This window comes from Hippoglossus stenolepis, chromosome 3 (assembly GCF_022539355.2).
Source record: "Hippoglossus stenolepis isolate QCI-W04-F060 chromosome 3, HSTE1.2, whole genome shotgun sequence".
NCBI classification, from domain to species: Eukaryota; Metazoa; Chordata; class Actinopteri; order Pleuronectiformes; family Pleuronectidae; genus Hippoglossus; species Hippoglossus stenolepis.
In genome coordinates, this window is record NC_061485.1 from 3,107,405 (window position 1) to 3,126,028 (window position 18,624).

At 44.4% G+C, this 18,624-nt stretch overlaps 1 protein-coding gene and 1 long non-coding RNA gene across 14 annotated transcripts in view; one reads left to right on the plus strand and one right to left on the minus strand.

Moving 5' to 3' along the window:
* LOC118105320 overlaps nucleotides 1–471 on the minus strand; it is a 7,260-nt gene extending 6,789 nt beyond the window's left edge. Inside the window, exon 1 of the long non-coding RNA XR_004695113.2 lies at nucleotides 347–471. This is a non-coding gene — a long non-coding RNA (uncharacterized LOC118105320). The remainder of the gene's footprint in view (nucleotides 1–346) is intronic.
* ptprt (protein tyrosine phosphatase receptor type T) overlaps nucleotides 1–18,624 on the plus strand; it is a 254,304-nt gene that overhangs the window by 156,994 nt on the left and 78,686 nt on the right. For 8 of the 13 annotated variants that reach the window (XR_004695112.2, XM_035152935.2, XM_035152937.2 and 5 more), the window contains exons 15-17: nucleotides 136–172; nucleotides 2,607–2,663; nucleotides 14,742–14,877. Coding sequence is in view for 12 of the 13 variants with exons in the window: in XM_035152935.2 (XP_035008826.1) it covers nucleotides 136–172; nucleotides 2,607–2,663; nucleotides 14,742–14,877 (230 nt within the window). In the remaining variant the exon portion in view is untranslated. The remainder of the gene's footprint in view (nucleotides 1–135; nucleotides 173–2,606; nucleotides 2,664–14,741; nucleotides 14,878–18,624) is intronic. The other 5 variants (XM_035152941.2, XM_035152942.2, XM_035152944.2 and 2 more) reach the window with 1 other exon arrangement.

Here is an 18,624-nt window from a genome sequence, read left to right on the forward strand (position 1 = left end):
ACTATGACTCTATGACTGACTTGGTGTTTCTTCTTGCTCCGTCCATCAACTGACGCTGAAACTCGGCTGATGTGAGACGTCCACACTCCTCTCTTGAAGTTCACTAACCCAACTTGTCTGTCTGTGTCTTCGCAGGAAACCAAAATCAACTGTGTCCGCCTGGCTAACAAAGGTATGAGCAGCCTTCCACTGACGCTGAGCATGACGCTAAACAACGACTGTGTCTCAGTGACGTTACATGAGCCCCCTAGAGGAGATTCACAGTACTTCAGATGAGACACACACACACACACACACACACACTTTAAACCCTTTAAACTTTAGCCCAGGCGACCCCACATCCTACCCATGTCACCCTGCATGGTTTTCGTTGCATCGCATTCCATCTCCGTCTCTCCTCCCCAAACCTTTCCTCTCTTTCATTGCCCATTTCTGTCTCACGCTCTCCCTCGTCCCTTCCTCCATCCAGCCCTCTCTCTCTCTCTCTCTCTCTCTCTCTCTCTCTCTCTCTCTCTCTCTCTCTCTCTCTCTTCTCTCTCTCTCTCTCTCTCTCTCTCTCTCTCTCTCTCTCTCTCTCTCTCTCTCTCTCTTTTTCCATCTCGCTCCGCGTCCATGTTGCTCATCAGTGTGTGAAGTGGAACACCAGGGCCATTACATACCGATTGACCGCGTTCATTAAACCCGGCGGATGGAGGCTAAAGCGTTAGCCCCCCCCCCCGCCCAGAACCCATTTCATCCTCTTCTGTTGTGCTTCCCCCATGTCGACCATCTTTATTTGCTGCTCATCTCTGGCAAATACACCCATTTGTGTGCCAGGCAATGTGCACTGAAAGCTTTTTCAGCTCGCTATTGATTTTCTTCACCTCGTCTCTTTTCTCCTATTTCATTTTTTTTTTCATCTGCATCGCACGTTTATTTGATTTCTCCACATCTCCTTCCTCTGTCGTTCTCTCGCTCTCTTATTATTTCTCTCCTGCATCAGGCACTTATTGCTCATGTGCTCACATTTGTCTCTTTTATATCGTTTTTATTTTATTTTTTTCTTCTCACGCCATCCATTTTTCCCAGGCTGTGTGTTTCTTTGTGAGTGGGAGGTGCTGTGGGTGGAGGCTGCTCTCTGTCTGTGTGCATGTGTGTGTGTGTGTGTGTGTGTGCTCGACAAGAAGACATGCTTTTAACTTTGTGGCACTGGAACTTTCTGATATGTGGGTAGTGTTCTGAGGCAATGCAGATGGCTAATTTACCAAAGGACTATGACTAATTTGTTCCAATACCTGCCATCCGCTCTCTGCAGCAGCCGATCGCAGGGATAAATGCCACTTTACTGGGTCAGTGTGTTCTAATGAGGGAGCTCAGCTGCTGCACGGGGGGGCAGGATCGAGATTTAGGCATAAAAGAGTCGGATTCAGTTAAAGAACCATGTTTTCAGCCGGGTAATGGAACTTAAGGCCACGCCGCACATTTAGTAAAACTTCCACGTGCAAACTAGGATCTCACTGCGTAGAGCTCACACCTCCGCCAAGGCCCAACAGTCCCTTTGAACAGTCCTCACTGATATTAGTCCTCTGAATATTTTTATTTCAACAAAAAACAGTGGAAATATCGTATTTCACAATATTAAAGAAAGCTAAAAAATAAAAGACGGGGGTGAAAATCAAGCCTCTTTGGCGGAGGTAAATATAAAAATGCTAACGTGTAGCTGACTGGTAGCTAGCGATCAGTTAGCCTGTCAAGTCGTGTTTCCTAGTTTCCTGGTGAAGAGAATAACAATCACGGGGGACCCTCTAGCTTTATTAGCCTGATCCATTGTTGTGTTACATCAGGAGACCTTGTCACGCATCATTGCGTCTTTGCAGTTGATCTCGTTGACACTTTGTCCTGATCTCTGAAAACCTGGTTCTTCGTATCACTGAATTTAATCCAGAGATTATTTCTATTTTGTGAGCGACTCGACTCACGGGGGTTCGACTTCAGCCTCCTAGTTGCCTCGACATAGTTGATATATATAAAAAACGTATTAATGTAAACTTAAGTATTAACTGAGCTGATTTCTCTGGATGAACTGAACCCAGAGGCAGGAACCTTTTTTACCCTTTTTGCCCAAACTTTGCCACAAAGTTCACACTTTTTTTAATTTCTTTTCTTTCAACCATCACCTCATTTCTTTTGTCTTCCATTTCCTACTCCCTTTATTTTTTTCTTAACAATCCCAGCTGACAGACTCCCCCAGCACCACATCTGCGTTCATCGAATCACTCCCTGTTAACAAACCAACACATCTGGGGGAGGGGCCAGGTCAGGTTGCTAGTTGACTTCCTGGCTCCGTCCCGTGTTAGCCACTGACCTCAATGTGCTAGTTTGACCTCTCACCACTGTAACTTCTCTCCTCTAAGACAGACTGTGCACTTTGAAAAGCAGGGAGATCCGAACCCTGACGAAACGGAGAAAGAAAAACTATTCGTCTTTATTTCTTAGACTTTCTTCTTCTTTTCTTCTTTTTTTTTTGGTTGTTGTTTGTTTTTCTCTCTTCCCCCTCCCCCTCTCTCTCTCTCTCCTCTCTCTCTCTCTCATGCTTTCCGGCGGGGACGTGCGGCCCTTGGCCTTAGTGGTAATAGGTAGGGGACAAATAACAACGCCGTACATTCTAGTCATCCCAAGCGAAGGTGATTATTGCTTCACAGGCAGAATACTTTCCTCCCTATGTTACACTTTCTTCATCACAGTAAAAAACCATGAACGCGACACCAACCCGTTTTCATTTTGGTTGTCCCCCCTGCCCCACAAACCTCTTTATCTTTATCGCCTCTTTGGTTTTTTGTTTTTTTCTGTTCTTTGCTTTGTTTTGTTTTTGTCTTCCCTTCCTATTACCATCTTTTCATTTGTTTGCATGTCTGCTGTGCTTCGAGTGTCGCTGGCTGTGTTTGAACCTCCGCTCTCTGTGTCGTGCATGCACACACACAAACACACACTCACACACACACACACACATGCAGGGGAACCATGTTGCTTCTATTTTCACTTGTCTTCAAAATCTACAGAACCCAATTAATTAGAGGAACGAGTGAAGAATTTGTCTCCTCCAAAAATTCCAATTAAACCCTTAAAATACATATTTTATTCAAAGGCGATTTGACTCTTTCCTGTTCGATTTCACAAAAACAAGTGTTTTGAAACTACATTGGACGGTGATGATTTTCCTTTCACGTAGTATCGATCGGTACATTTCTCTTCCTCAAATATTCATCTTTAACTTTTAGGTTTCCTCTCCGTTCACAATATCCCTTAAAATATTGTGTTTATCAGAGGGATTCATCTAAAGTAAACACGCAGACGAAACCTTTTTACCTTTAAAAGAGCCGATATTTCTTAGAAGTCAGTATCATAACTCGACTGGCAACGAGACTTTCACCATATTGGGGCTAAATATGGTTTTAAAAACGTCGGGTTTACCAAAGCAAAGGTCACTGTTCCAAACCCCGTGTTATATCCTAAATATCAGTATTGCTGTTACAGATGTTAAAAACACTGATTTGGCCGAGCCGTCATCCAGGGTTGTTTGTTTCCGTGGTGGATTGATCTCCAGATGTTCGGTTTCGGTTCTGCCCCGAAGCCTGAACTCGATCAATCCACCACGCCGTCGTCCACCGTTCACCGAAGCCACTCTTCACTCGCCTGACTTTACACCCTCGTCATCAAGCTTTCACATTAAAGTCCCTGGCGTTTGTTTTGTAGCAGCGTTTCAAACGTGCGCCTGGCTCACAGACAGTCCGCTCGACCAAGTCTGATCTTTTTTCCTCTATGTTGGATTTTAAAGAAGTGGCCTTGCATTTGAAAGAATAATCAGCAGAGTGTTTTCAAACCTTTTCCTTCATCAGCAATGCTACAAAAAGGAAGGTAATTAAATACATACATGGGCGACTTTCAATAATGAGACATCCGACCTTTAAAAAGATGTCTCACCAATTACTGCACCTCACAAATACCTCGGGGGGGAAAAATGCTGTGATGTCAAGGAAAATCTAATATTTCATATTATTGTCATGACACCTATAATGAGAGAAAGTCCTCCATGGTGAAATCAGATCAATTATTATTGATTTAGTTTTAATGCAGCCTTTGAATAATCCAATCATCCACTTGCAATAAACACACACAGAAGCTAAACATTGTTTGCTGAACTTTTCTGAAAAACCACATCCGTGCTAATCCTGCATGTATTTATTCACCAGTGCAGAGACGTGGCTGCAGCATATTAATGTCATTCAGCGACACAATCAAATTGTTGAGTTGGACAATGGGGACACAACAGGGAATCGGGCGGCGGCGGTAAACTGCTGTCACGGTGATTCGTCAGGAATACGAGATGACTTCACATAAATACAATAACACTCGTTGTGTCCTGAGGGAAATTGAAGTTGCACAAAGATTTATGCGTATCATGCACAACTGTGGACACTGGTGAAATCCTGAATTGAATAAATATAGATTGCATTCGCAGGAAGCCGGGGTTGATTTACTCAAAGCAGATGAGAGCATAAGAGCACATTTCATTTCGACGCAAAACGCATTTACAGTTATTATTTTAACGGTTATTACTTGTTGCGTTAGTCTGAATGGACGAGGACTAAATAAGCAGTTCCACTCATCATTGTCTCCACTCTCTGATGATTACTTGGCAATAAAACCATAAAATGTAAACGTGTGCATAAAACAATGAAGCACAAGCACATGTCAATATCATGTTTTCAGCTGCAGTGAGTCTGTAAGTGACAAACAACCCTTGAGGTGAAACTCTTGATCCAGTGAACTACCTGTGACTCTCATTCGTCCAGTGGCAGCAGCTGAACCCACTTGTTTAACTCACCTCGTGTGGTTTTAGAGCCGCAGCACCGAAGCTCGAAGTTAATGACTTCTCTTCGACTCCGTGTCCGGGGAAAACATCAACTCACACTCAGCTCAATGCGTCAGACAGTGAAATGTGTCGGCTCTTGTTGTGCTGCCACCAAATCCAGCTGGAAATGTTTCACGATACCGTGAATTGTAAAAAGGACGTTGGGATCTTGACCAGGTGGATTTGCAGAACAGTCCTGGTGTTCAATCACACTAAGTTGACTTAACACAAACGCACAAAGCTGAGTTCACACTGCAGCAAAAAAAGAATCTAATCTTTATTATTTTAACACAAGAAACCTGCAGAAAAATCTCACATTTACACGAGTTACAGAATATGATCAGTATTTGTCAGGGCCGTTATGGCGGCTGCAACAAAGATGGACGATGCCTCGCCACTATTCAGAAATGAAGCCAAACGTCCAACAGATGTGATTAAAACTCCCTAATATGACAGAATCCATCTTTGCAAAACGTTTATTTGACGTGGGACGGCTCCACTGGCAGCGGCTGCATCCCTCGCACACGTTTGGGTTGTGTAGTTCGCAGCGGCATCAAACCCGCCCCCTTGTCGTCCACACACCGGTATTCAATGTCAGCCTCAATTCCCATTACCATTAGTCCTGAGGTCGATTATAATTGGCGGTGTACAGAGTCGTGTTGTAACCGACTCCGGCGCCGCGTAATACTGATGCAACATGTGGCTTTCGGTGTGTGTGTGTGTGTCTGTGTGCGTGATGTGAACGTGCGTGACTGAACTGCAGAAAAGTCAAACGTTGAAGGAATCGTATCTGATATTATCTTTGTCATCAACCTACACACACACACACACACACACACACACACACACACACACACACACACACACACACACACACACACACACACACACACACACACACACACACACTGCTCTTTACAACCCATCCTCCTCCTATTTTCCCATCATCATCACCAAGTGCTGCCTGCTCGCTGCTCAGTGACTCACTTTGCTCTGTGGATTTGCAACAGATTGAGTCAGGCGGTGAAAAGAAATAAGAAAAAAACTCGGGGATGTTTGTTGGGGGAATATCTGGTGATGATGTGGCATTTTAAGGACAAGGCACCAGTCGGCAAACGGGTGAAGTGCTGCTCGCGCCGTAGAGCGAGGGGTCGACTTCATCTGCAGCCGACAGAGAAATATCGAGGGACGGGAGCTGGGAGACGGAGAGCAAAAGAGAAATAGACTAAATAAATAAAACCCAAGAGAGGAGGAGAGGATCAAAAAAACAGAGAATGACAGAGAATGACAGAGCAGAGCTGAGGAAAAGCACAGATCCGGCTCGGAGACTGACTCGGGCTCAAGGATTTCTTGGGGAGCGTTGTGTGTGCAGGCGTACCTGCCTCGCTCGCTGCCAGACAGACCTTGTAGGAAATTGTTGCCTTATGCTAAGTTCGCCCTTCCAGCTCTGCCATGAATTCTCCATCTGCTCCTCGCGGCGATGCAACAAAATGCTCGCTTGTCCCCGTGTAAATCTTGACCGGGTCGTAAAGAAGTCACCCTGGCGGTGCATCTGGGGATGGAGAGGGAGAAAGAGCGACGGGTTGAAAGGAGCGAGCAAAGACAGAGGAAAACAGATTTAAGGAAAAGCAAGTGTGTGCAGAAGGAATGAAGGGAGACGGAACAGCACAGAAGAGTGAGACGATGGGTTCACTCGTGATGTTTGGTTTCTACCTCCAGTTCGATGCCGGGTCAACTGGGCTGTTCCAACGCTCCCAACCCAGAAGCAAATAGACTTTAGAAGACTACAGCAATTAATAACTTAAACATAATCAAATCAAATCGCTGCCTTTCAGAAAACGTTGTGGGACAGAAGCTCTCAACCTAATGGGTTCATGAGGTCGATATTTTTTTTTAGAAGAATCAATTTGGACCTTAAGTTTTAGCTCCTGTTCATTTATTCGTTTGTTGGTTGGTTAGTTTTTTGTTAGTTAGTCCACAGAATTACACAAAAAAACTAATAAACAGATACTCAGACCTGTCTGAAGAATGGGAAAGGAGGGGGAGCAGAGCCAAAGAAAATGGCTGATCCAGCACTTCTTTGTCACTTCCCTCAGAATTGTGAGAAAGGACTTTTTTCCCCCAGAGATCTTGATTTGAAAGAATCTGGCATATTTAGTGGACTGTGGTCTGGTGCAGGTTGAGTTTAAGAAGACTTGGCGTAGGCATGTGAGTCCCGTTTTAATTATTTAGAACTAACTTATTACTAACTCATAAAGCTCGGAGCAGCTGAGAACCAGTGACGGTATTTCACATTATCATCGTGCTCTGAGTCTGCGGCGCTGACGAGGTGTCAATCAGCCTCGGGCGAGGTGCGAGTTTAATTCTGAGTAACATCATAGAAAAATATCACGAAAATTGTACAACAACAATGGTTTTACTTTTCAATATTACAGACACACTAACACACACACACACATGTCAGTGTTACCCCCCCCACAACAGGCTCCATAGAGACCATGAAAGAGCATTTAAGTCGTTTTAGTTCTTTAAAGCTCTGAAGTACTTAGTGAAGCGAGTTCTGATGACCTTAAAATTAATGTCAGCATTAATGGTATCCATTTGTTCTGTGTGTGTGTGTGTGTGTGTGTGTGTGTGTGTGTGTGTGAGAGAGAGGTTTAGAGGAAAGTATTAGCATTGTCCTTTATTGTTTACTGAGGATATTTTAATCCATCATCGTCTGACCCCCCCCACACGCACAATAAAACAGACACACAAGCACACATCCGGAAAAGCCGCACAGACACACGCAAACACACAATGATACACAGGTGGGTTGTTACATACACAAACACACAAAATATTCAGAAACACAATCAAAGGTACATTAAAAAAAAAAAAAGGACACACACACACACACACACACACACACACACACACACACACAGGGACTCACAGAGCGCTGTGGCAGCATCGTTCAGATTAGTAATCCTGTTAAACACACTCAGCCATGCTAACGTTTAATCCCCAGAGGATGAACCACACAGCTGCTGACAAACAACTGAAAACCTTCACATTAACACACTCGTACACAGAACCAGCAAACACACACACACACACACACACACACACACACACCATGCAATGTGAAGATGTGCACGTGTGCTTTAGAAAATGATTCACCCACAAACACACACACACACCAAACCGCAGCAGATATATGAGTCACACAACTGTGTTAATGTTAACCTTATTTTAGAATTTACTTTCCACTCAAATACATTTAGAAAACAATGAAGTCGCTCAAACACTCACACACACACACACACACACACACACACACACACACACACACACACACACACACACACACACACACACACACACACAGTAGCAGTGTTTAATATACCGTCATGGCTGCTGTGGTGCGTTGGTGGTTAGGAAAGTCAATCTTCTCTCCATTTGGATGAGATTAGGATTTTAATATCTCTGGTTTTACCCATAATTCCTCCCTGATAATTGTATCATGCTCTACAAGTCGGGGGAATAATAATAAAAAAAAACAACAACGCTGTTACTCTCTTTCTGTTCCGCATTGAGATACAAGACATTCAAACACAGTGTTTTATTTTAAATGCTGTAACATTGAGGTAAAGTAATCGTGATCCTGCTCAGTAAAGCTGCCACCTTGAATACATGCGATGTAAGGATTTTTAAATCAAAGTACGTCGTAAGTATATTTTCTTGATGATAAAACAGTATTTTGATTGGAATTAATACAGTTTTATTAAATGTCATCAACGACAGCTTTAGCAACAGCGTCGGTTGCAGCCGGTCAATTTGCAGCCACAGAAAACTTTGCAACATGTGCACGTAGGTGATGGGTTTTTTGCCCACAAGCTGAAATCAATATCCTTTGTCTGCCTCGACCACTCCAGGGATAACTGGGGGGGGTCCCCAAGTCTCATGGCACTGATATGTTGAGCAGGGGGGGGTTGGATACTGAGAAGTCTGGGAACTTTGCTCTATCCATCACCGTCAAGTACAATTAAATAACATGAATCAAAGTTGAGGTAAGATACGGTTTATTTCTGTCCATTGGTCGAGCTGAACCAATAGAAATACCTGAATAAAGACGTCAGGGGTTCGAGCTCAGTTCGTCTCTGCTTTGCTGTCCCTCAGTGTCCATTAGCAAGCTGGGGTATCGAATGCACAACACAAACTTAATGCGTCTCCACGTTGTTATGTCGGCATTTGATCACTTTATTTTCTCATCGTCGAGGTGCGTCGCTGCACGACCCTGATATATCCGCCAGTAGCTGTGTTGTTGTCCACACAGTATTCCCCCGGTGGACAGCCCATCACTGCGAAGGCCAAGTGGCTGTGAATTCAGACATGTACAGAGACAGGTGGAGCAGTTATACTTCTCCGATCGATGGTTTCACGTGTCTCTCTCCGGGGACAACTTTACAGGGAAAGAGACATTTAAAGAGCCTCTTCTGGCCGTTACCACACAGACCCGCCCTCCCTCACATCATGTGCAGTGGTTTGTTACCGCAAGGATTCATGGATAGAAGTAAATATTAGGATTTGGTCTTTTAGAAAAAAGTACATTTAAGAAAGCATATTGATTTTTTGAGAAAACAAATTGATCCTTCGCCCTCGTTATGTTTAATCTCTGTAACATTCAGTTCACCCAAGGCTGTCGACCATTCAGCACCAGGTTAACATCGCACTTTATTATATCGCACTATGCTGGACTTTTAAAATCTGTGGAAGCATTGTCGCACTGGGCAAACGTAGCCATGCAACCACACACTGATTCTAGTGATGGACAGCATGACGCCCGAACAGGGAGGAGCTGCAGTCCGAACATTTCAAGGTTTGATGTGTTCTCGACGTTTCTCAACACAACCCACTGGATGACTGGCAGCTCGCTGACACCGGAGTTTTCCTCAGTGCGTATTTAACGGAGTCGTAAAATGAATTGAAACATCTGCATCTTTTTACTCCAAACACTGAAAAATACCTTGAGACTCAGTTAAAACACATTTAAATCTACATATGTCGATACGGCTTATTCTCTCAGGGTTGCAGGAGTTGCCACAGCCAACAGCAGCGTATTGCACGGTGGACAAATAGAGACAAATAACCCATTTACATTATATTTGATTAGTTATTTAAATCCCCGTCACTCTGTTCGATCCCCCGAGTCATTTTTTCGGTGGATAAAAACAACTCTGAGCTTTAGTTATTGTCAAATTCCGAGGACCATTCGTGATTGTTGCAAGACCGTTGTTGAAATGTCCATTTAATAAAAGCTCCGGACGAGTCCCGTGGTGAAGTGTGTTGTGCAGCGAGAGGCCGTCCCAGTGTCTGACGGGTGCCAACAACATAATACCCACAACACCTGCCAGGAGCGGCGGCTCGGCAGCAAGATGGATCCATAAATTGTGCATATTCACGGGCCACCTGTTACCATGACGCTGACGGTACAATAACAAACGAGGCCGCGGCGCCCTCCGTATTGTGTCCCCACCGGTCGTCAATCAATCCTGTTTTGCTGTGCCGACCCCCACCCCCCCTAACGGACTCAGCTGCATTAGATCACCTCTCCGCCGCCCCGGTCAGAACCCCGTCAGGGTTTCAGGCTGATTGGCCGAGTGGCTCCCAAACCGGCCAATCACAGTGTTAAATGGAGCTGAACCCGTTGCCAGATGGTGTTCCTCACTGTTACATCATGAACCGCTGAACCCAATCAGCACGTGGGCCGGTGGAGTGTGAACAAATGGGGTCACGGTGTAATGTGTCAGGTGATACACACTGCGGATCACTCAGGAGGGGAATTGAAGTTTAATACAGCTGTGGGGCGATTACCAGGGCGCGCACACCGCAGGGGAACGTGTGAACTCGTCTCCACACGACCGCTCGAGGCTTTTGAGTCACTGTACTGTGCTCGACACACACACACCCACACACACACACACAAGCTGAGATACACACTTCTACACACCTCTGCTGATTGCAGGGTCACAGGCCAATCAGGAAGTGGCCGGAGGCTATTTCCTTCAAGGTGTTAAAACAGCGGGCTGCACACTTATGCAAATCACACCTGATTGAGTCAAAATACATCGGTCAAGCAAACATGTAGCAGGAAGCAAGTGAAGCTTTTGTTTGAAATGTGAAATAAATATCTGCAGATGGATTATAGTGATGAGTGGAGGTAGAAGAAGCAGAAGTGAAAATATATGAAAGATTGTCCCAGTCTGCTTTCTTGAACCGTCTCCCATCCTTTCACTAAGTTGAGTTTAAATCCTGCAAACAGACAAATGGACCGTTGTGAGAACATCACCTCTCTGGTGGAGGTTGTATTATCTTCATGTAAGGGGTCTGTGGCTCAGGGGTTAGAGCGGGTCGTCCACCGAGCAGAATGCTGGTGATGAATGTTGGTACGATGACTGCTGTGCACCAGTTTGTCCACCATATATCAAGTGCTGCTCGGGCAGTCTAACAAACCCTGTCCATCCCCAGGAGTTGTTTGGGTTTGGGAAAAGATTCAAGCGCTCCTCTTTATTTAGCCCGACCACGTTCCTCACATCCATTCTCACGACACCTTCCCCTGTTCTCGTCCGAGCTGAAGTGGACTTGAAGATAATCCAGTGTGTGGAGCGGATCGGTGCCAAGAGAGAGGCCATGGATGCAAATACGTGTTTGTGACTGCAGCTGTATTTGTTCACCTTAGAGCATCATCGTCGTCGTCTTCTTACAGATTTTGTGGCGTCTCTTGCAGCTTCCAATAGTGAAGTCCATCGTCAAAATGTCCACTTGTCATCTCGTTCCCATCGAAGACCTGCAGGGAGAAAAGGCTGTGAAGAGTGACAGATGTGTTTTTCTGTCTGTGATCGTGTTTCAAAGACGCTGAACGTGTTGTCATCGAAGGCATTGAGGGTTTTTAAAGGAACGTCTCGTGGCTGCCGTCACCGTGGCAGCTATTACAAAGCGTGCCAAGGTTAGGTGCTTCAGCCTTTATCTCGGTGGATTCCACTACCAACCTTGTGTTGTTATTGCAGAGGGGGCGAAGACGAGCGAGACAGGGGATTAGACTGAACTCCCACACAGCAGTATCACTATATTAATCGGCCGCCTTTGTCTGTCAAGGTTAGAACAAGACGCCGCGTGTCTGTGAGGGAACAGGTGCATTCATGTGCAGGGTCCCAGGGTCTTTCTCTTTTTCTGTAATTCATCTTCTTCCGCTCTTTCCCCCTGTTTCTACTTTTCTCTTCACCATCCCCTCATCTCGCCATCTCCATCTTTCTTTCCTTCAAAACGATTTCCCTACATCCCAATGTGCTCGTATTCTCCGTTATACCCCACATCTCTCTGTGTGTCCTGCTAATTTATTCATTTTATTTTTTCATCTCTGGCCTTCATCACCATCGCCTTTCTGTTTCTCTCGTTGGGTTGTGGAGCCTCGGATGTTTTCAGTCATCCTCCGACAAACGGCGGCAGGTTTGGTTTAATAGTTCAGTTCATCTTCTTCGTCCCTTTTGGGTCCAATAGAGCAGAGTCTCTCTGAGAGGTCAGGGTGTACGTTGGAGTGGAGCCAGTGTTTGATGGACACAACATGTCACCTGAACACGCAGGTATCTAGTGGAGATTGTAGTTTGGTCGATTGATGTCAAAGTGTGAAAGAACTTTAACGGAAGATTCCCGGGGAAACGGCTCATTCTTTAGTTTTCCTCTTTTCTGAAGCCCAATGAAAGAATCTGCCAGTTGAACATCTGTGTTTAAAAAGGACAAAGTACCATAGACGGTATCTAAAGATGGCTGACGCGTCTACACTCATGGTGCACCGTCCAGACATGAAGCCGAAATGTACCAGATCCGAACGTGTCCATCTTTGGAGCCGGAGATTGGCAAAGCCGGAGACTGATCCGTGGTATCGATGTCCCGCCCGTTAACGTCCACTTGACCTAATCGTGCCATTTCAGCCTGATTCTTTCCCGTCAAATAACTAATTAAAAACATATTTTGTGTGATAAGAAGAACCTAAAATGTCAGAAACCGTCTTTGAGAAACATTTATTTAACGTCTACTGTTGAGTTTTGAGTCGTCCATCGTCTGTTAATCTTTTTGTATATAAACAATCAAGTAAATTACCTCTTCAGTATATTTTAGTGCTTATTAGATAACCTGCAGCTCGCCTGCTTATCATCTTGTTCTCAACGTTTTTTTATTGATTGAAACTGTGGAATTGTGGGAAAAAAATATCCAGATCCAGACGTCGAAAGAAAATCTTCAGGAAAAAAAAGATAAATCTGTGAAAACTCATTTAGTGCATTTTCAACAAAAACCACCTGCGACTACAAACACTAAGAGTCAGAGGAGCTGAGTCACAGCTGCTGTGAGACCCACAAAGGGAAAATCAAAATGTCCTCCAGACTTACGAGACCTGACTCATGTTCGACCAAGAGTTTGTCCTGTTTGTGCCTTTTCTTCTGAATTTCATCGAGTTACAGTTGTTGAAACACAAAATCCAACTTCAGACCAACATTGCACCTGCAGACACAAACGTGAGAAACACAACATGAAGCTGAAAAGGTTCCTCCGTGGTTTGGTTCCCTGTGAACTATACTATAACTATAATACATGTTCATCACACGGTGCAGAATTCAGTGTTCCAGACCAAACTTGAAGTGAGACAGTAGAAGCAGCACGTGCTCCTCACTCCTCCGTCACCGGCTGCACCTCCTCCCATTCGCCTTCTGGCCTCTTCATCAAACCACACAAATGAAATCAGTGTCTCTCACCTGCAACAACATATATTTCTCTTAAATCCACCACAAGCCTCGTATTCGCCTTCCCTGACATTTGTTTTCTTGTGAGAAGAAGTGACTCCGAGCCCGTCCTGCATGTTCACCTGCATGTGAGGAGTGTTAAACCTTGATGTCTCTGTGTGACTTCCTCCGCTGTTTGTCCTTGGGCAGTGTTGAATGTTTGTCACAAACATTCAACACTGCCCTCACGTCTGGAGTCGTTGCAAGAATGTTGTCGCTTTGAAAATGTTGGCACTCTCCCTTCCTTCCTCCTCCTTCTTTACTTTTTATCTCTTTATTCTCTCTTGTGCTAATTGCTTTTGGCTGCAAGATGATTCTCGAAAAAATGCTATACAGTATATATATATTTATATATATATATATATACACATGTCAATGGTTTCCAGTTGGCTGCTTTAATGTAATTCAGTGTTAACTCACTTTAGAATGTGATATTTGTTAGTTTTTTAAGATTTAAACCGGCTCAACACTGACACATCCAAACTTTTTTAGTTCCAAAATGAAATATCCACATTTAAAAGTGTTTTCAAAAGAGAAACCATATTTAATATCCAAGCTGTTGTACTTTTTCGAGAAACTGAATCCTGAATTCTGTTACCGCCCCTTTGAAATAACAGTTTTGAACAAACCCCCCTCCTCTGTGTTTCTCAGTATATCCCAGTAATTTGTTTGTTGTGTTGTTTTTTTGCATGCCAGTAATATGTCATCCTCCTCTGCACATCACGACATGACGTGTGTAGGTTGTGTTTGGCTGCACATGGATGAATTGTTTAGTTTATCTTCACCTTGGGATAAAAATGTTGGTTGTGGCTAACGCACGTTTTGTGTGTGTGTGTGTGTGAGAGAGTGTGTGTTTTCCATGGATGCATGACTCCTTGATTGTACTTGTGTGTCTGTCAATGTTTTCTGTGCACGGACATGTGTGCTCATTTGTAATTGTATGTAACTTTGCTCTTTGTGAGTTGTTGCCTATACCAACGTGACTATGTTGCATACCTGTATGTGTGTGTGTGTGCGTGTCTGTGTGTGTGTAGGTGCGTCCACTCAGGACTCGGATGCCATGGAGCCGGAGAAGCAGGTGGACAGCACAGTGAAAATGGCCGGAGTGATCGCAGGGATCCTCATGTTCATCATCATCCTGCTCGGCGTCGTCCTCACCTTCAAACGCAGGTAGGTGACGATCAGGAGAGGGCGACGACTTACAGCTGCTGCACGGAGCATTTCAACTGTGACAATAATAATAATAATATTCTTATGTATAAATAATCTCCTCTGCAATTCCCTCAAGTCATAGACACGACAGATTCTAGCCTCTGTCCTGACATTAGCAGCTTCAGCATGAGACAGAGGCTACCAGTCGCTGTAATGGTGATTGTGTGGATTTATAAAAATGTTTTATTGATAAAATACTAGATTCAGCATCTTTAAGTCATGTGACCGAGTAGATTGAACAGACAGAGCGGTCGTCCTCACGTTAGCTCAAAGTGTCCTCGTGCAGGTAGGAATATTAATATGTATGGACAGACTGACTTTTAAATACATAATTCTAAATTCATGAGCAGGGGAGAAAGTTAATGTGGTTTCAGTGAAAGGTTGAATAAGAAAGATTGAATCAACCTTAACATTTTTGATTCACTCAGTTTCAGTGTCAGTCAACAAAAGTCTTTCTGTAGAAATCAGCTTTTATCAGCTTTTGGTTGATTGTTGCGACAAAAGGCCAAAATCCTTAATTCATCTCTAAAGGCAAAAATAAAGAGAATAATGTGTTGAGTCTGGTGATGTTCTTAATCCTCTCTAACCCTTAAAGGCTAAATAAATCATAATCATAACAGTAGAGGTGCCCAGAGATTAGATCAGTAGAAAGTAGATTTACTTCCTGTGCCTTTGTTTACATGCACACTTGCCACCATCACCTGCCTTTCTTTCCTTCACTGTATTTCTCTGCATCGCTCCATCCGTCCTCTCATCTCTCACCACCCCACTCACATGTTGCTGATACATTTTGTTATAGGACTCACATTTTTATTTATCTAATATTAAGGTATTTATTTCAGTTTCTCGAATCACACTCAAAACGTACACTTCACTTTGCTCACAAAAACAAAATCTGCAGCTTGTGTCGCTCCGACAACTACAAACCATCGAAGTACATGTACTGGACAAGTAGAAGATGTTAGTAATTGAAGCACATATAATCTGCAGATACAGTTAATACTCTATAAATGATCTAAGCTCATGGTCTAAAGGTGAAGGTGTATTAAGGGGGTGGAAAGAAAGACGTTGTTGCGTCAGGTGCATGTTTAAAAAGTTCTGTGCGTAGTTTTTTAATCGTCAATCACAGCGCCACCTCCTGTTTCCTTTAATATCCCGGTGAGCTTACACCCTGGTAGATAAATGATGAAAAGGTAAATGGACTGTATCTGTGTAGAACATTTTACAACACTTTACAGTACAAGTCACATTCATACAGCTCTTCTATTAGCAGCACTTCTTTCTGAGGCATCACCACCGACCTTCTGGTTAGTCCACAACCCTCTGTACCTCCTGAGAAGCAGAGATGAGTCCCTCAGTCTCCTGCAGGGGAAGCTGATTCCGTTCGTGCAGGAGCAGATCATCCCTGTGGGTCACACACACTTTGTGAACTCGGACATTTCTACCCTCTAAATAATCCATTCAGACTTTACACCAGGTTGTTGTTGGTGAAAATCCCTTTTCAACTAACTCAAGATAGAAACGCTCCGACATCATTTTAAGAACAACACCTCAGAGGGGTTTAAGTGCTACACACACACAGCATGGGCACCGGACAGGGAATCGACAACTGCATTGGCCTGAACCTGGTAAAGTCCGTCGGGTCGCGCCCGGCACCACTTTGCAAGATAGAGCCCTGAGCTCCACGCAGGCAGTTAAACAGGGAAGGCAACCGGCAGATACTTTGTCCAAATAAAAACATTACGTCCGTTTCCAGAGAGCACGAGAGGCCGGGGAGTCAGAGGGCGGGGAGTCAGAGGGCGGGGAGTCACAGAGGGCGGGGAGTCAGAGGGCAGGGAGTCAGAGGGCAATGCAAATCAGAGGCTAATAAAGGAATAGCCCAAACATCTAGAGGATAAAAGTCTATCGGAGCCAGAGGAGGAAAATACCAGGACTAACGAGAAAGGTAGAGGAGGGGGGGGGGAGCAGGGAGGGAATACAGCAGAGAGGCCAGATGGAAAGGTATAAATACAAAACTGCAGAGAGGAAGAAAATGTATGAGCGTTAAAAACTATGAAAACAAGGCAGCCCTTATTAACCCGGGGGTCAAGAGAATATGCTAATCATATGCTAACCAGGCTAACAGGGCATAATATACATAAAAAGGCCAATTAGAGGGCAAACACCACCACAGTGAACGGAGGGAGGGAGCGGTGGTGCAGCAGGAGGGGGGAGGGGAAAGAGGAAGGAGTTGAGATGCTGCTCAGATGTTGTCATGAACCCAGGCTAACCCAGGCTAACCCAGGCTAACCCAGGTCATCAGTGAAGGTCAAAGCTCATGCACAGGTCCAATGGAGCCAGATCCTTGAGTAGAGAGTAATAGAAAAAGGGAAAAAGTTGCATTATTGCAAGTGCCAGAGACTTGGAGACGGAAAAACAAATTGATAAATGAAGTGCAGACGGACAGATGGGGACAGTGGCAGGTTGACAATATCATAGACCGTCTTCTCAGGTCATCTATTTTTCATTCCGCACACTTTATCCCGCTGTCCGAGTGCTCGGGGGAAAAGTGTTTTCTCTTAATCGAGAGTGTTTAACATGCCTCTCAGAGCCCATCAATTATTCTGGGACAAAACTTTGTTGGGAGGCGAGCACGCACAACTGTCCAATTAATCTTTCAGGGCGGCGTTACACATGTTCCAAATGGACTTTGTTTCGTCGCTGATAATGTAAAAGTGAACAGCGCCGGACACGACTGAAGTCTTAATGGGGATTCGGTGTTTCCGCAGCCAGGTGGCCCCGGGGGCTCGAAGAAGCAGCACCGGAAGACACACTTTTCATAAAAGGTTGAGAGGAGATCGGATGAATAATTAATATTTCTGAAGCTCCCAAAACATTTTTCTTCCTATTTTCTGTGCGATGCCGGAGAAGCAGACTAAGTGATTGAGGAAAGGTGACGTCTCTCTGCAAATACCGACTGAATGAGGAATGTGTTTCTTTATTCTTTTCACCCCCTCTTTCCTTTCATGCGCGCTCTTTAAAGTTCTGACCCTGGAGACGTCTTCTTTCTTTGTGATTGTGATTCATCAGATGCTTTTATACAGCGTGTGACTTCTGGTCAGGCTTCTTAATACTTTAAATAAAAAGAAATGAAATAATCAGGTCAAAGGAAAGAGCATGCAGCGGAAGATAGGCAGGTGGAATCATCACAAAGCAATGATTACATTATGATACAATGCAATTCTGCGTTTGTACCAGTTGTATCCTGGTGTTGAAGATGCGTTTGTGCAGAGGAATGCGTCTGAATTATTAATATCTCCCCACCAGGGCTCCGGTTGCATTTAAAAGGCCGTGAACGAAGCTGGATCAGTCCGTTAAGTGATCTATATGTGTCTGTGGTTATTCATAGTGTGCATGGGCATCGACAGCTACTTACATCGACACCCATTTAAAAGAATTGATGCAGGTCTGTCGATTCAGTTCAGCTGCTGACAGGGATTTATTTGTATTTATTTTTAAAAATGCAGCCTCTCTGCTTGTTTGACCAGTCCCCACCTCAGTAGTTCCTGGGTCAGGGATCAGTATCACCCTCTAACCTGGGACTGATGTTGGATCAGGGAGCGTCGCCGAGAAAACAAACATCGACTGAATAACATCGAGAGTTAAAGGAAAGAGACAGAAAAGGAAACGATCCACAAGAGCTGAGGATGGACGTCAATTTAGTCC